General features: G+C 44.3%; 1 protein-coding gene across 1 annotated transcript in view; it reads right to left on the bottom strand.

The window, feature by feature from the left end:
* Nucleotides 1–16869, bottom strand: part of LOC134502860 (myoferlin-like) — a 125851-nt gene that overhangs the window by 47280 nt on the left and 61702 nt on the right. Inside the window, exons 33-44 of the mRNA XM_063311380.1 lie at nt 12832–12882; nt 12140–12240; nt 11738–11851; nt 11006–11128; nt 9615–9770; nt 8097–8188; nt 5995–6165; nt 5618–5766; nt 4523–4662; nt 2700–2788; nt 2090–2185; nt 1183–1324 (exon numbers count right to left, since the gene is read on the bottom strand). Coding sequence (XP_063167450.1) covers nt 1183–1324; nt 2090–2185; nt 2700–2788; nt 4523–4662; nt 5618–5766; nt 5995–6165; nt 8097–8188; nt 9615–9770; nt 11006–11128; nt 11738–11851; nt 12140–12240; nt 12832–12882 — 1424 coding nt within the window. The remainder of the gene's footprint in view (nt 1–1182; nt 1325–2089; nt 2186–2699; nt 2789–4522; nt 4663–5617; nt 5767–5994; nt 6166–8096; nt 8189–9614; nt 9771–11005; nt 11129–11737; nt 11852–12139; nt 12241–12831; nt 12883–16869) is intronic.

A 16869-nucleotide genomic window follows, 5' to 3' on the forward strand; every position in this document is an offset into this window, starting at 1 on the left:
ATTTCCTGACTGCAGTCAGCATCTGCAGTAATCTTCGCACCTAGAAATACAAAGCCTTTCACTGCTTCTACATTTTCTCCCTCTAGTTGCCAGTTATCAATCAAGCTGGTTGCCATAATCTTGGTTTTTTTGAGGTTTAGCTGCAAGCCAGCTTTTGCACTTTCTTCTTTCACCTTCATCATAAGGCTCCTCAGTTCCCCTTCGCTTTCAGCCATCAAAGTGGTATCATCTGCATATCTGAGATGGCCAGGATATCCCACAGCGGTAAGCGAAACTGGGAAATTAAAAAAAAAATTGAAAGAAGCCAGTGGTTTGTCCATAAAGTCACCAGGAATCAAGCCTGACTGGCAGGAGATTGGAAAATGAAAAATAACCCTGTTTACATTTGCTGAACGCCATCAAGCACCCGGAGCATTGCTTCTGGTGTTATCTTGAAGTCTCCCCATTAGCTCCGTTTCTTCAAAGACCTGGATTTCAGTCCCATGCAGGGCTTTAAAAAGGGGAAATGAGATTCTTTTGTTGTTGAATAAGCAACGGGTGTGCTTTACAGCAACACAGCAGTGTCTTTCTTTCCAAGAACACCTCTCGGGGATTAGAAAACAGATATTATGTTTTGAGGCACCTTACCCCAGAAAGAGGTGGGGGAGCTGATTTTACTGGTCCTGCCTCAATGCTCCTGAGCCAGGAAGTGGTGCTATAAAAATGATTTGATTTTGTTTGAGAGTTGAGTGGGAGGGGTGGAAAACAGCAAGCTCTGGTTATGCAAACACAGCCAAAGTCATGAACATCCACAGCTGGAATGGTCAAGTCAGTCAATATTAACATATTACCTGCAGAGAACACAATACCTTTAAAAATACATCTCTGTCTGTATATATTATGAGAGGCACTGTGGTGTAGTGGTGAAAGTACTGGACTAGAAGTGGGGAGACCCAGCTTATCTAACCCTCTCTTGGGCATAGAAGCCATCTGGGTGACTTTGGGCCAGTCCTTCCCTCTCAGCCTTAGACTGGGAAGTCAAAAAACATCTGTCTACCTATCTGCACTAGACCAGCATAACAAAGAGGCCTTCATCCTACAATGGGATTCAGGCTGATAATAATAATAATAATACCAATTATACACACACAAAAAGGAAAATGGGAGCTAAAAGCCAGCTTAAGCCCTTGTGCTTCCACCCACCTTCTTGGTGAGGACACAGACTTGCTCCATGGGCAAGTAATCCAGAGAGAATATAAATCGCCAGTTGAAGTTGCCTTCTCCTGCTAGGGACCTATAATGGACATCTGTTCTCTGCTTGTCCTCTTCCAGGCCATCCATCCATCTGGGACCAAAGCAAAGGAGAAGCACAGAAATATTTCTAGTCAACTCAAAATAGTGGGCACATTTTGTGAATGGTGCATACAGTATGCAGTTGGGTTGGGATTTTGGCCAGGAGGTATAAACAGGAATGAAAGTGGCAGGTGTCCATTGACACACTGCTAGGGATGTAGGTTATGTGGAAATGCACTAAGGGACTTGATGGTGGTGGAAATGGAGCACCTGTCAATGACTGGCTTGGCTTTCCAACTCTCACAGAAGAGTTTCTGGTTTTGGGTTGCAGGATAAACAAGGGAAGAGGAATAAAAGTAGGAATCCAGGAATGGCTTTCAAGGGATGCAAAGAAGAGGGCAAGCAGAACGGAGGCCTTAGCTGAAGGAAAGATAGGACCGGAAAAAAGAGAGGGCCAGAGTGGTGGTTCTGTATGAACCTTCTCCCGGTCTCCTCTCCCCGCTCAGATGCTGAAGAGATGGGAAGGGTTATGTCACATCTTGTTTCAGAAGAAACCAGCCAACTTTGGAACTGAAGATCTCTACTTATATTATGTTACTGCTTTGGAATATTGTGAAAGCATTTCCTTTCATTGGAGGAAAAAAATCACATACCATTATTTATGGAGGAATGGATTCCTGATATAAATGCAACTGTTTAGGGATTACCAAATGAAAACCTAAAAAGGAAATCTACCTAGGACCTGCAGTTGATCTTCTCCCAGTTCTTTTGTTGGGAACTTGACTGCGATTCCCCACCAACATCCCTTATCTCATACCCTTTCACATAGATGTCAGTCATCCGGTCTCCAAAGATATTGGTTTCTTCTAGATCCACATCTTTTGTATTCCAAATGATGCAGCGAAGTTCGTATCTGGAGGAAAGAGAAGCCATGGCTCGAAGAGACAACTTTCCTTCTTTATTTATAGCTCACCTTTCCTCTAGAAACTCCCTCTTCCAATTTTGCTCCCAACAATAACCCCGAGAGGTTGGTTACACTGAGAGAGATTGACTGGCCCAGAGTCCCCAGATGTGGTTCTATGGTTGAGAGCAAACCTGAACCTGGATCTTCCCACTCCTAGCCCAACAGGCTCACCACTACCCCGCTCTGGCTCTATCCAGAATCCCCCAGTGAGCTTTTGTGGCTGAGGAGCGACTAGAACCTGGGTCTCCCCATCCTAGTCCAGCCCCTACCTTTCTAGACCACAATGACCCTTGGGCAAAGAGGGAGGGTCTGGCTCAAAGTGATCCAGGGGGGTTCTGAGGACTTGGAACCCAGGTCTCATCAGCCATCATCCGACACCTTCACTACTTCACCACACTGACTGGGTAGCTGTGATTTATTTGGTTTCAGGAAAAGCATCTTTTCGCAAATTGGCAGCACCTACTTTTTGGGCTTTCGTGGGGTGATATCGAAAGGAGGTCCTGGGTCACCCAAGAATAGTGGGAAGATGTCCACCCACATCTGCACTTTACCCTGGATAGGAGAGAGGCAAGGGATTTATAAGACAATATTCACAACGACAGATTTGCCAGGCAGGAACTAGGCCTCCTTGTCAAGGGTGTCCACTGGAGGACTCCAAAAAGTCAAGATGGAAGCCTGGAACATGCAATCAAAATTCCACTCCTTTTTGTGTGCATTGGGCATGCAATGCACATAAACAATGGTGGGTCTTCAACCCAGCAATTGTCACCATCTTGACTTTTTTTGACAACTAGCCTGGACACCCCCACTCCTTGTCTATGTCCACAGAGGGGAGAAAACTCAAAAGGGACCTGATATAATTTATTACATCGTGGAAAGCTTTGTGGCTCTGTGAAATCCAGTTATATTCATTTAATAAAATATTTATATCTTTCCTTTTTGTCTCAAAAGTCCTCAAAGACCAAATGGTATTCAAAACCCAACAGACAGAAACAGATGAAATAGTTCTATAAAAATGACTTCCAAGCCTATCTCACATTACCTTTTGTCCTCAAGGAATTTTTAAAAAAATGTAGATACTGTTGGCATTTTTTTTCTGCTCTTGGCTACCATGGCAATTAAGTACTTCCTTAAGCATCGGCCAGGTGAAGTGGTCAAATTTAATTGTCCTCAGTTTAGGTGTTAATAGTCGCATTGCCTGAGGGGAAGGCAGCCTGCAGGACTTTTGTTTAGTTTCTTTTAGCCTTGCAGCCAAGTAAGCAGCTCGCTTCTCTCTGAGAGCGTGTGTGAATGCACAAGCCTATAAGTATGTTTTTGTGCTTTCTGTAAATAAATTTATTTTTATAGAAATGCCTGGTGTGTGATTTTTCTGATCTCTCTGGGCCAAACGCTTTCCAGCACTCTGCAAGAAATACCCCACTGGCTTTTCCAGCTGAGCTTAAATTCACAGCTCAGGTTTAAAATCTTCACAAAAGGGAAATGTTGGGAGTTTTTATGGGTTTAATTCATTGCTTTCAGAAAGGAAGACTATGAACTGAAATAAATAATAAACAGAAGAGAAAATGGTTTCTGTATGAAGGGTTTCTCTCTGCAATTCTATTTCCCACTTCACTATACCCACATTTATTTCCTGTATACGATTAGCCTGAATTCTGCAGTCACTGATCATCTTTTCATTTAATAGTTTTAGGGTCTCTTAGCAACTTCAGATGTTACTTATTTTCTTTTCTTGAAGATTTTGTGGGCTCCTGCAAGCTCTTGTCGATCGATCATGTCACTGTTTTCATATTAGTTATTGGCCAGAGTGAATTCATTATTAGTACATGTAGAAATGTGCAAAACATTTTGTGATTCAAACATTCTGATCTTGCAATTGTGACCTCCAAACAGGCCATGTCAAGCGTGTCACGAAATGGGTCATTCCATTTTTGCCATCAGAATGTAGCCCATTCAAGGTTGGAAAATTTCAACCACAAAATGTTTTGCACACCTTTAGTATAGAGAAGCTGTTTCTATTTTAGTGATTCCCAGATGCGTTGGGGGTGAAAATTGGAAAATCTGGAGTTGTAATCCAAAAACATTTGGAGACCACCAAATTGTGAAGTGCTGTTATAGAAGATAAATAAACGTGTCATGTAAACACTTAGATGTTCTAATTTTCCAACCTCTGAGAGGCAGCAGAATTATAGGATTACAGTATTTTCCCCCTCCCTGGACCGCCTGATTCTCTCTTTCCATCAGCCACCAAGCATGGCTTAAAAATCTGAACACTAGGTTAAGGGTTACTTGGTCAATTCCCGGAAGAGCTGAGCTGTAGAGGGTGCGAGTTTCTACGTGTTCAGGGACCAGTCCACATGTCCGGAGAAGGTGGAGTGCCATACGTTCTTTTGCAGGTCCCAGAAATCCATGTGAAGGTACTTCGGTCTCTGAAAGAATGAAACATGGGATGGAATCCCCTCAAACTGAACTCAAGGCTTTGAGCAGGCAAGAAGATTGATTATTATAGCTTTAAAAGTGGGGATAAGAGGAAGAATCTAAACTGAAAACGTCTGATGTGTGTTTGAGTGAAGGTGAGGACCACAGAGTCCCAAGACATGGTTCAGTCTCTCCCACTCTGGCCAGGAGAAGGGTGACAGCTAGGGAAACCCTTCCACTTTTCCAAAGAGATTGTTAGCCAGCAGCTCCTGTGGCCTCACTTCCTGCAGGCTTCCTCATAGCTACCTTCCCTGGGTTTGCAATGGTACAAGGAGGTACCGAATTTGCCCTGAGATACCTAGTTGCCAACCTCTGCTCCACTTCCAGGTTGTGATGCTCTCTACCCATTCTTGATCTGGCAGCAATTAGTTGTCTGCAGTGCTGATTCCCACCCTGCCTCTGATTGTTCCCAGTCCCTGCTAGTCCTCTGATTTCCCTTCTAGTGGAGGATCAGGTGTCATAATAAAGTGAGAACACTAATTCCAGTACTGCTAAGAACAACTTAAGCCCAACTCATTTGAGGGTGCGGGACGAGATGAAGGCCATGTCATGGAAACATGGCAGGGAAAAAGGGTTAGTAGATCACATATATACTGCAGTTTGGAGCAAGTGGGACGTGGCTTCTGTCCTGCACAGATAAAAAGGTAAAAACACCTTCAGTCAAGCTCACTCTTGGTGGCTACACTGCATGGAGACACATATTTGGACTTCCTTCTTAATGGTGGATGTAAAAAAGTTCTGCCATGAATTCCATTTGAAATGAATTTGGGCATTTTGTTCCCACTGAACTTTGTGGTGGGAACTCTGATTAACATTTTCACAATTAAAAAAAAAATCACCCTCACAAAAATCACAGCCCCCAAACGGTACTGAAAGTTTCATGAAAACTGTGACTGGGGCACTTACCAAAGTCAGAAAGCTGATAAATTCTACCCATGAAAACGGCCTGGCCTCCATCTTCACTTATCTCTGTCCGAGGCACGTTTTTGCCCTGACTATAGTTCTCCAAGAGTTCACTTGGAAGAAGCTGATCTCTCCACTGGGTGGGGCCAGCCCTGCAAGAGAGAGAAGAGGTCCTGGGGTGAAACAGTGTTTGCAGAGAGCATTTTCAGAAAGGACATGCTTTTTCCTGGATGCATCCCTTCAAGTGGTGGATGAGAGCAACCCAAGCTTGAAAAGTTGGGAAGATATTCCTGGAGTTTCTGGGAGATGGCTCCCCAAACACCTGGAAGATGCTAGGATGAAGAAGATTGGATGACTCACACCTAGCCCTTAGTACTTACACACAGTAAGTCTGTGGCAGCCCACAGTTGGCCCCATAATGGGACAGGAGTCGGTTCTCCAGGTCCACGGTGGTGTCTCCAATTATGTCATCAGATGAAAAGAGGTCAAAATCATACAATGAGATCTTCAGGTCCTTTTCCCGTGGGATGGTGCATGTGAGTTCATATATTCTTTGGAGATCACAGAAAAAGAGAAGAAATAAGTCCCCCGCTCCCATCCAGTCTGGTGTCCTCACTCCCAGAATTCATGGCAAGAATAGGCTCTTGGGCTATAGTGCCAGGGAATTATGGAAGCTGTGGCCCCAGTAGTCTTGAATGTTGCCAAGTTGGAGAAGGCTGGGTCAACCTTTGTGTGCCTTGCTCATGGAGGCAGTACCTTAGGATCGTTGCATATGTGGGTCTTTATAAAAATAATTTGCACAGGGCCCCATGCAACCCATAGGGTTTAGCTAAGAAACGTTGCAACCAGGGGGCTCCTGGGAAGGTTAAAAAAGTCAAGAGGGTGGCTTTGATCTCTTGGTTGAAGCCAACATCTTGACTTTTTTGACCCTCCCCTCCTGGGGATGCCCTGATTGCAAAACAGCTTTCCCGAGTCTGGAGTCTCCCAAACGTGCTGAGACTACAAGTTCTAACTACTAGCCAACACAGCCTGGTGTCCCAGGGGCTTGTGTAATGGTGGCTGAGGAATTCTGGAAGTCAGGGTTCCAACCACAAGTGGACAGTGTCCATTTGGGGAAGACCTTTTGCAACATGGTTACAAAGGGTCCCTGACTCCGATGGGAATGCTTCAAACTCAGGAGCTCAGCTGTGCTGTTTGGGGCTGGTGGGGGTGGGTGTGATTTGCGTGGGGTGAGCAGGGTGAAAAAGAAACCTCTGTTTGCGCTGGGGTCATAGAACCTGCTTCACTGGGACAAAGATGCAGTAGCGTCTTTGATTCATGCAACATTTTCCCCCATACTTTTAATTAAACGTTTTAGAGAAAATACATAAACATTACAGATTTTTTTTTAAAAGGTGGGGGAAGCTGTTTCCAAGGCTTGCTGAAAGGGGGAAAACCCCAGCAACAGGGCTGGAGATACAGAATTTGGAGAGCAAGACAGGAGCAGCAAAGTTAGTTGCAGTATAGATTCTGCTTTATTTCTTGTGTGTGTATGTTTGTGTGCATGTGTGCATGTTAGAATATACAGTATTTGCCCTGCCCTGCCCTGCCCTGCCCTCCTCTCTTCTCCAGATTTCTGAACTTGTTATATAAAACCCAGATTTGAATACTTAACTAGCGATGTTCACTCTGGGAAGCTCATTGAGTTCCTGAAGGGAGGGATTGGCTGAGATGGTAAATCAGTGGCAGAGAGGCTTTCTCTGGAGTAAAACAGCTAGTGGCAGCAGGGCTTGTGGGAAGATGGTAGGAGAATCAGCAGGGGCCAAGCCACCACATCCCAAGCAGGTGGGTTTGGACTCCAGGGTATCCCCCAGTTCAGGAGATGTCTAAACTAGTCTGCGTATATTATGGAGGTGAAGAAATGTCTATAGTGTGGCTTTGCTAATCTAATATATTTTGAACCACAAATTAGTGGACTTCTGGGGAAGAAATGATGGACTGATGAGGGCTCCATGAAAAGCAGAGCTGATGACCATGGTGGAATGGAGAGCTGGTGAGTAGACTGGCTCTTCATAATTCCTCTCTGGACAAGGACGGGACTTGAGATCACCCACAGGTGCAAAAAAGATGTTATGCATGAGGAACAAGTTCTACTTAACAAAACCGAGACTGATCTGAAAGTGGATTTTAAAATGACAGGCTACAGGAATGATATGGAAAAAATATGTTACACTGGACATCCTGTACAAAAGAAACTGGCTGATGTCTTAATAATTAAAAGGATATACAAATAAACTAAAAGCATGATCTGGATAATTTCCCTAAACTGGACCTACAAAAGAGGGTTTTTAAAGCTTTGAAGAACTTGGTGAGAAAGACAAAGAAATCCCAAACTGTGGTTAAGTTAATGACGGTTAAGCCTGTGGCTTGAACACTGGTCAGCAGAGTCACAAAGCAATCAGGCCCAACAGACAGTTTCCCAGAACCAATTTGCTAGACTTACCTCCCAAACACAGGGTCCACGGTGTTGGGAATATACTCTTCCCGGTCATCCACCCTATCTTTCCCTAGCTTGATCTTGACGTAGGGGTCGCACTGTAAAGGGGTGCAAGGAAAATCTCTATATTCTGTCCCCCCTGCCCCAAGCTTTCCCCAGACTGTCTGGGTGCATGCACCAATTCCCATAACAGAAGCCTAAATGGACAAGTAGAAGTTGGAAGATCCCAACTCCTGACCATGTATATCATCAGCCATAACACTGATGAAGTGTGCTGGATTGTCTTCGCAGCCAACATTATTGGGAGAGGAGTGACAACATTACTTTGAAACAACTATGGATCACTATAAGCTACCTTGCTTGTGAGCTGGGGGTGAGAGGAGGACAACCTCAGTGGGACCACGTGGCATCTACAAACATTGGCAGGCAGCAGCGCCCTTGGGTGGGGGGTAAAAAGTGGCAAGATGGTGACTGTGGCATCCTGACTGAAGCCCCACCCTTTTTGGACACATGTTCAAGTTGCATGCGTAAAGGGGTGGGGCTTTGACTCCACTGCTATAGCCACTTTTTGATACTCCCTCCTGGACACTGCTGCTCACAGGGCATCTCCATGCTGTGGTTACTGTACAGGGATGTAAGGATGAATCCTAAGTCTCTGCAGAGACTTTTTCCACTGGAGATTTAGAGAGGCATCAGAAAGGTCTGACAACCCCAATTTTAGCTCTTGCCATAGGATGCTGCTCTAACTGCATCACCAGCTCAGGATTTAAATGGTCACTATTTTTATGTTTTGCAAAACTCCTTGTGCCTCGGGGCTAGGGTGTGCAAACTTCACTATGTTCCCTGCCCTTCAGGAGAATCGTATTCATATGACCAAACCAACTTTGATCCTTATTAGTGAGTCCTGGTGTCCAGGTGTCATGGAAGAGGTACCTGTGTCATAGGAGGGTGAGTGGGAGATAGATGCTATTCACTAGTCAACAGCCAACCAGTCCCTGAAAATATTTATTTGCCCACTGATCAGGACAAGGTGCAGAGAATCAGACTGATTGCAGTGGGATATAAAATGCAACAAACAAACAAGCTTAGCTAGATGCAACCATGAGAAGAAATAGGATGGTGAGGATTGGGTAATGTTGAAAATCTCTGTAGAGGAAAGAACTAATTTTTTGGAATTTGATTTGGGAGTGGGAAAAAAGGCCACTTGTTCAAGAGGAGCAAGCATCACTGGAGTCCAAGGGGTGGGGGCAGAAAAGACAAAATGGCAGTCATGGCTCCCTCTCCCCTTTGTATGTGAATAGAACCTTGGTGCATGTACAAATGTGGAGCGGGGCTTCAATTGCAGGGCCGTGATGGCCATTTCATCTTTTTTAACCTCCCTCGATGGATGTTGGTGACACGGATGCTCATCTTTGCTCTAAAAACAAGGGATCCAACCACTTCACCTTGAATCTCTCAACCAAGTGGCCTCTGGAAAAGAAGATTTCTATGACTGCAGAAACACCATGAAAAAAAGATTATTACCAATCCATTGAGGTCTTTTGGCTGGAGATTAAAAGCTCGGATAATATAAACCCGGACCAGACAGTCTTGGAAGACATTGCTAGGAAGCTCTTGGAACTGACGTGGTGGAGGTGGAATCTTGGGGTCTTCTGGCAAAGGATAAATCCGGAAAAGCCCCTGTAGAACAAGGCGGTGATCAGTGGAGGCTTCAAGGAGAACTATCACTGCATTTCTTTCCCCAAGACCAATTCTTGGTCTTTCACCATGAGATAAAAGGTAAAGGTAAAGGTTTCCCTTGACGTAAAGTCCAGTCGTGTCCGACTCTAGGGGGCGGTGCTCATCTCCGTTTCAAAGCCTTGGAGCCGGCGTTGTCCATAGGACACTTCCGGGTCATGTGGCCAGCATGACTCACGGAACGCCGTTACCTTCCCGCCGAAGCGGTACCAATTAATCTACTCACATTTGCATGTTTTCGAACTGCTTGGTGTGCAGGAGCTGGGACGAGCAACGGGAGCTCACCCCGCCGCGCGGTTTCGAACCGCCGACCTTCCGATCGACAGCTCAGCGGTTTAACCCGCAGCGCCACCGCGTCACCATGAGATAGGCTGACCATATTTCTTTGAGACGAAAATGGGACATTGGGAAGGCAAAATGGGATGGGGTTAAAAATGGGACATTGGGATGGCAAAATGGGGCAGGGCTGGGCGACGGGCTGGATCGGCAGGCAGGAACTTCTCCGGTTTTCTCGGGCTGGGAATCTTCAGATTCCTTCGTTTGCGAGAGGCAAGGCTGGGCTGGAGAGTCTAGTGAACGGTTGTCCCCAACAAGCCGTTCCTCCTCTGGCCGTGCTTTTACGTTCTTTTCTTCCTGCCCTTTCAAGGCAGGAGCTGATCGGCTTACCCTCTGATCACTGCCTATCAGCTCATCCTGTTTTTTTCTTTTTTGGTTTCCCGCCAGGTTGAGCTCTGCGGCTTTTTTCCCACTGTTTCTGCTGAGCTCCCCCTCCTTCCACCCAAAGACTGCATTCTGACAGGTTCATGGGAACTTTCAAATTTTTAAGTAAGGTTTTTAAGAAAATGGGACAAAATGGACATTTATATTAAAACGACAGGACAGAATGTTAAAAAAATGGGACTATTCCATTCAAAACGGGTCGTATGGTCAGCCTACCATGAGAAAACGAGCGAATGATATTTTCCCCTGACTCAAAGGTGCTGGAATTTGGCTTCCCATGGGGATATTAAAGAATTGGGAGATTTGAACACATCAACATAAAAATTTTAAAAAGCCCTTGGTAAGTCACTAGTAGGTGTGTCTAATTTAGAGAAATCAGGAAGGATAGACATCTGAATTTCCTGGGTGAATTTTTTCAGGCGTTATGCCCAAGAGGGGAGTCAGGATCCAGTTTTCACCTTCAATTCACCCCCCACCAGGGGGTCATTATCGCTGACTTTTCCTCGGTACAGCCAAAAGGTCTGACAGAAATCCTGGAAACCTTGGAATTCGGGAACTTCTTCTAGCTCACAGTTATAGATCTAGGAGCAAATCATAAAAATTCAGTAGGAATATCCTTTATTTTTTCTATATATATATTTTAATAAACTGTCTTTTGCAATCTGAGGAGGCAATGCTGGCTGAGGAATTCTGGGAGGTTTTTAAAAACATTTTTTATTATTAAATTCAAGCAAGAATGTTCCCATACATACAGCACATGGTAAATCCATTGTAGCATGGTAAATAGAACCACTTACAGCATGGCTTATAAGGGAGCCTGAATGCTTAAAAATTTTGCAAATAAGCACATGTACAAAAAGACGGGAGCCAGAAATCAATAGTATTTTGTGTTATTACTTCTTCTTCTTCTTCTTCTTCTTCTTCTTCTTCTTCTTCTTCTTATTATTATTATTATTATTATTATTATTATTATTATTATTCACAACAACGTGAAATTACAGCGTTCATCCTTATTGGACTGTGGAAACCAGCCCTAAGCTTCAGAGAAGGGAGGAGACCCACTTGCTGGAAATGTGTTGAATTGAAAAGCAGTTAAATCATAGCCACAGCATGACTGCTCTGTCTTTGTGAGCTTGGACAATCTGCAGCCCTGCCCTGTATTCTTAACACTATTTCTCTCAAAAACCCACCTTCATGCTGTCAAAGCCCTTCTCCAGGTAATGTCCACTCTTTGACAAGTCTCCCATTGTCACATAATACTTGCTCCACCAATCAATTTCTTCTTCATCCTCCTCCTCCTCCTCCTCTTTCTGTCAAAAAAGAAGGAAAGAAATTCGGGCACGTTCCTCTCCACATGTTTTCCAGATGGAATGATCTTTGCTTAAATTTGGGCTTGCCCTCCTCAACCTCAGTTAAGACTCTCTCGCATTGACCTCATCTCCTAGTAGCTTCAGGGACCCACCCACGTAACTTTCTTGGTGGCAGTACAGAATTGGTTTACTCTTTCCTTCTTTGGAGATGTTCCTTTAGGTTCTGGTGGTGTCTCCATCCAGTCTAACTCTGCATAGTTTTTAAAATTAGCCAAGGCCAACTAGGTGTTGCCATCTGCTGTAGGCCAAGATTAATCGCATGGTCCCTAAAGTAACTCCTTTGGTGGCAGTGCCTGCCTGATCTTCGTTGTTCTGAAGGAAGTCTGGGGGGAAGAGAGAGTGGTACAATAAGAGGCAGGACATTTGCACCTGCCCTTGGCCACCTCATCACTAAAGAAGTATAAAATCATCGTGAGAATATCACTGAAATTCTCTTTCATCCAATGGAATGATGACTGGTGGGGAAAAAACACAGGCATGTTTCTCTGTCCTTATGTAAATAGACCCCCACATATTATATCTGTCAGTCTTGCAAGGCTGGCCCTTCCATGAAATAAAGTCAAGCAGTCCCCTCAGGCAGTCAATTCAGGACCACAAAAGAGTTGCAGATGGTTAGTATATACTAGACTAATATAGTATAGTATATAATAATGTATATTGCCATAGAAAGAGATGTACTGATAAGGGCTTCCTATCTCAAGCGCCATCTTAACTTGGGCAAACATTTAACTTGCCCCCCTGATTTGGGGAGACCATCCTTGGCACTTCCCTTTCCGGCAGCAGAATATCTTCAAGGAAACCCTTGGGTGGAAAAACACATTTGGGGAGACGTGCAAAAGCTTTGGAGGTTTTTGTCTCACAAAAATGCAGCAGCATTGAAATGGAATCTTGACCCTGACCAGATCCTGACCTACCTTCTTTTCTTTTGGCTTCCTCCATGACCATAATTTGAAGCTGCCCGGTCGCTGTAAGAAGCAGCAGAATTAATCTCTTCAGAAAATTCCACCAATGGATTAGCTATCATGCTGCACTTTCTTCTTCTGGGGAATTCTGAGATTTATTAAGAACTTGGGAGGGTTGTGGTTGGTAGTGGCAATCTGAATCTCTGGGGGGAAAAACTGTTCCTTTACTACTAATCCAGGTCCCTACTTACAGTATGTACATACCACTTTAATCATGATAGGGTTTAAGCTATACTACAATGCACTAGAATACAATAAATACAATAATACACTAGATCAGTGTATTATTAGCATGGCTGGCTGGGGAATTCTGGGAGTTGAAGTCCATACATCTTAAAGTTGCCAGGTTTGAAAAACAGATACCCATAAAGCCATATAGAGCTTTATAGCTCATAACCAGCACCTTCGATTATTGTTACACAATATCAGGTCTGGCTCACTGTGGGCAGCTACATTCCACACCAAATGAAGCTTGCAAAGGCAGCTCCATGCAAAGTGAATTACAGTGGTCCACTTAATAGGTGACAAAGGCATGAGTGACAATAGACAGTGCCCCCTGTTGTATAAAAGGCTGCAACTGGCACACTAGACAAGGCAATGGAGCCTGCATTTCTCCATCAAGATAATCTTCTTTACTCTGTACAGCAGAAGCCCTCCTGGCCAGGGCATCTGAGCAGGACTGTTGAGTCCAGGTCCACCACCTCTCCCATGATTGTATATCTGCTCTTCTAGGGGTGGTTCAACTCTGACTTACAGAGTCAAAGCTGAAATTGAAGCCATCAGTGGACAGCTAGGACCACTGAATGGAGCAGAGCTTAACACAGCGAAAGATGTGCACAGAAAAAGAATATTATCTAAAATAGCTTTAATGAGCACCTTAGAGAAATATAGGTTATTGATCTTACACACTTAGCCCACCCAAGCATAACGAATTACACGCTTAGACAAAGTAGGTTCAAAAGTAAGTAAAAAGAGTCTTACTGATTTATTTGGTTCAGTTACATCCATCTCAGTAGAAAAGTTGATTATTCTGGTTCTTCTTTCTGTTCCCTAAACTTAATTTACCCTCAGCCCTCCTTGCTGCTGAAGGCTGCGTGCAGAAAAGGGAAAAATCCTGACTCTAGGCCTAAGCATGTGGCCCAGAGATAGAAATGGTGCTTCATTCCCAGATGGTGAAGAAGGAGGAAGAGGACATGAGGAATGTGGGAGGGGCAACAAACAGCTTCCTCCAGAAGCACATGGAGAATTTGCATCCTAAAACAAACTCATCCACATGCTAATGAGGCATGCTGATTTGCTGATACCTCCAACAGAAATTGCCTGGAAGAACATCACTGGAACTCCATTGTGCTTGGATGGAATTTGAGCCTGTTTTCTCTCCATCCCATCCCTGATTGCCACCAGACACTGGATTAGGACCTCCACTGTGTCCCTACTTGGCCAAGATACACACAACTGGCTATCAACAACATATTGATGACAACCTCACCTGAGCTGAAGAATGGCCTCCTCAAGCAGTTTCATGTGGATGTTGAATGCAATGGGGAAGAGAATCTAGTCCATAGTGGAGCGTCCAAAGACTGATCTCTCTTCTCCCATAACCACATGTGGACTCTCCTGATCAGGAAGGAGTTGGAACCACCATAAAAGTTAAGGAGATATTGAAGATGCAAAAGCAGGGTGATGACCTTGTCATACCCTGTCGGCTGCTCCTTATCTCAATCATGTATTTACCTTGGGTAGTGTGGCTACCCAAGAAGCAGGTCTTTAAGAAGGTGCTGGTAAGTGCAGTGAGCGCACCCACATCCCCTCCCCTCCAGAGCACTTTTTCCACTTCGTATCTAAATGGCTGCACATCACTCAATCAATATATGGTTGTTTCCCCAAACAAAGCTTGAAAACCACTGGATTATCAGAACAGTTCGTAAGTGTCTAGCACACAGTTGTCCACCCAACATCTTATTGTGCATGGATTATTGATCACAATAAAGATTGTATGTCTACCCTAGGTGGGAAATTGCCAAAGCCATAAAGCAGAGGTCTTTTCTAAGCCCTGCTATTAGAAATGGTAAATAACAGGCCCCATCACAAAGAAGAAAAGAAACAAAATGTTGACAAGATGACTATGAATCCAAACAATACACATACTTACTTTTTTTACCTTCACCTTTTTAGTGACTGTTAGGGGAAAAAAATACACTGAGAAAACTCATAAAAGTTTGAGCAGGAACAAAATTCACCATTTTAGGAGGTGTAATGCAAATTAGTTATCTCTTCTTGTCCTTCCGAAAGTTCACAATGACATTTTGTTAGCCTCCCAGTGGACTCAGCTGGCTTCTCCTAGGCCTTAGTTTCTCTAGTTCTGCAACAGGGCCCCCAGATCCTGGGTTGCCTGTGCCAATTCAGCTTCAGGTGCTCATCTGAGTAACCTGACTAGTCCAGGTACACACAGGTGACTCCAAAAGGCACTGAAAGGTAGGAGGAATCAGACAGGTCTAGCCTGAAGAGATAATTAAGAGGCAGCTCACACAGTAGACTTAATCTGGATGTGGAATGAACTTTTTTTTTGGATTTGTACGACACATGGAACCAAAATCTAACCAAATGGAATAGGTATATATAGCACAGCAAACGACTGAAAGTAAACCAAGGTTAACAGTATCCAAAATTAGCATGATGTGCAAACACAGTGGAGAGGGCCTTGCTTGGGCCGGTTAAGCCTGTTGTGCAAACACAACCCAGATGATTAGCAACTTCAAACAGGGCTGTTAGCCCCACAGCACACCACCCAAACTATCGGGTTCAAATGGCTAGATAGGAAATTTAAGCTCAACCAGGACTGTCCAATCTCTTTAGAGCACTAGCACATCATGAACGACTTTACAAAATGGCTGCCAGGGGGTGTCTGACTAGTAATGAAGTTTCCACTCACCAGGAGGCAAATGCTCCCCACTGCCCCCTGGAGCCAAGGGGCTTCTACTTCCACAGCTCACCTTTATCTCTTTCTTTTCTGCAGAGATGATCACCTTTCCAGAGAAGGTCCAAATCTGCAGTCACCCACTAATTTTTTTAATGGACTACCAGCACCAGGAGTCTTTGTGGGAAAAGAAACATTCTTGGAGATATATATGGGGCTGAGGATCTTGCTTTCTTTTGCAGTGTGCTGGTAGGCCATTAAAAAAATTAAAAGAATCTACAACCATAAAAGCTGAGGGCATGGAGATGTTGACACTCATCCTGGTCTCTTTAGGAATCCCAGTGACCAAGGAATGAAACTTGGAAGAAGAACTTCTTGGCATTATGAAAAGCTTTTGAATACAGGTAGTCCTCATTTAGTGACCACAATTGGGACTGGCATCTTGGTCATTAAACAAAGCGGTTGCTAAGTGGGAAATCACGTGACTGTGGCTGTACTTTCCCCTACTCCCCTGCTTTTTAGAATGCTTACCCTGGCGCTGGGATAATTAGCAAGAAGGGAATTAATGCTTGTATTTACATTCATTGGAGAGGAAGGGATTACTAGAGAGTAAGTAGGCACACAATGGAGAATACACTGGCTATTTGTGTAGTGCACTTGGGGCTGCCGGCGCCACCACATTCCTTCCAATGTATATTCCCCATTGTGTGCCTGCTTACTCTCTGGTAATCCCTTCCTCTCCAATCTCTCCATCTGCAATGGGGGGAAAAAAGGAAAACAACAGGTCAGGCACAGGACAATGTGTACTGATTGTAATGGTGATCACATGACTGAGGGACTCTGTAAAGATCATAAATGTGAGCATTGGTTGTAAAGTTATTTTTTCAGCACTGTCATAACTGAACAGTCGCTGAATGAGGCAGTTGCTAAGTGAGGGCTATCTGTAACCAGAACAATTTGATTCTACTTCATTAGACCTTTCAGAGTGGTGACTGAAGAGCCACCCACCGTTCAGGGATTAGCAGGCAGTTGGTCTCTCCAACTCTATGGTGGAATCTTTGAGGCTGCCTTAA

This window comes from Candoia aspera, chromosome 9 (genome assembly GCF_035149785.1).
Source record: "Candoia aspera isolate rCanAsp1 chromosome 9, rCanAsp1.hap2, whole genome shotgun sequence".
In the NCBI taxonomy this organism is placed as follows: Eukaryota; Metazoa; Chordata; class Lepidosauria; order Squamata; family Boidae; genus Candoia; species Candoia aspera.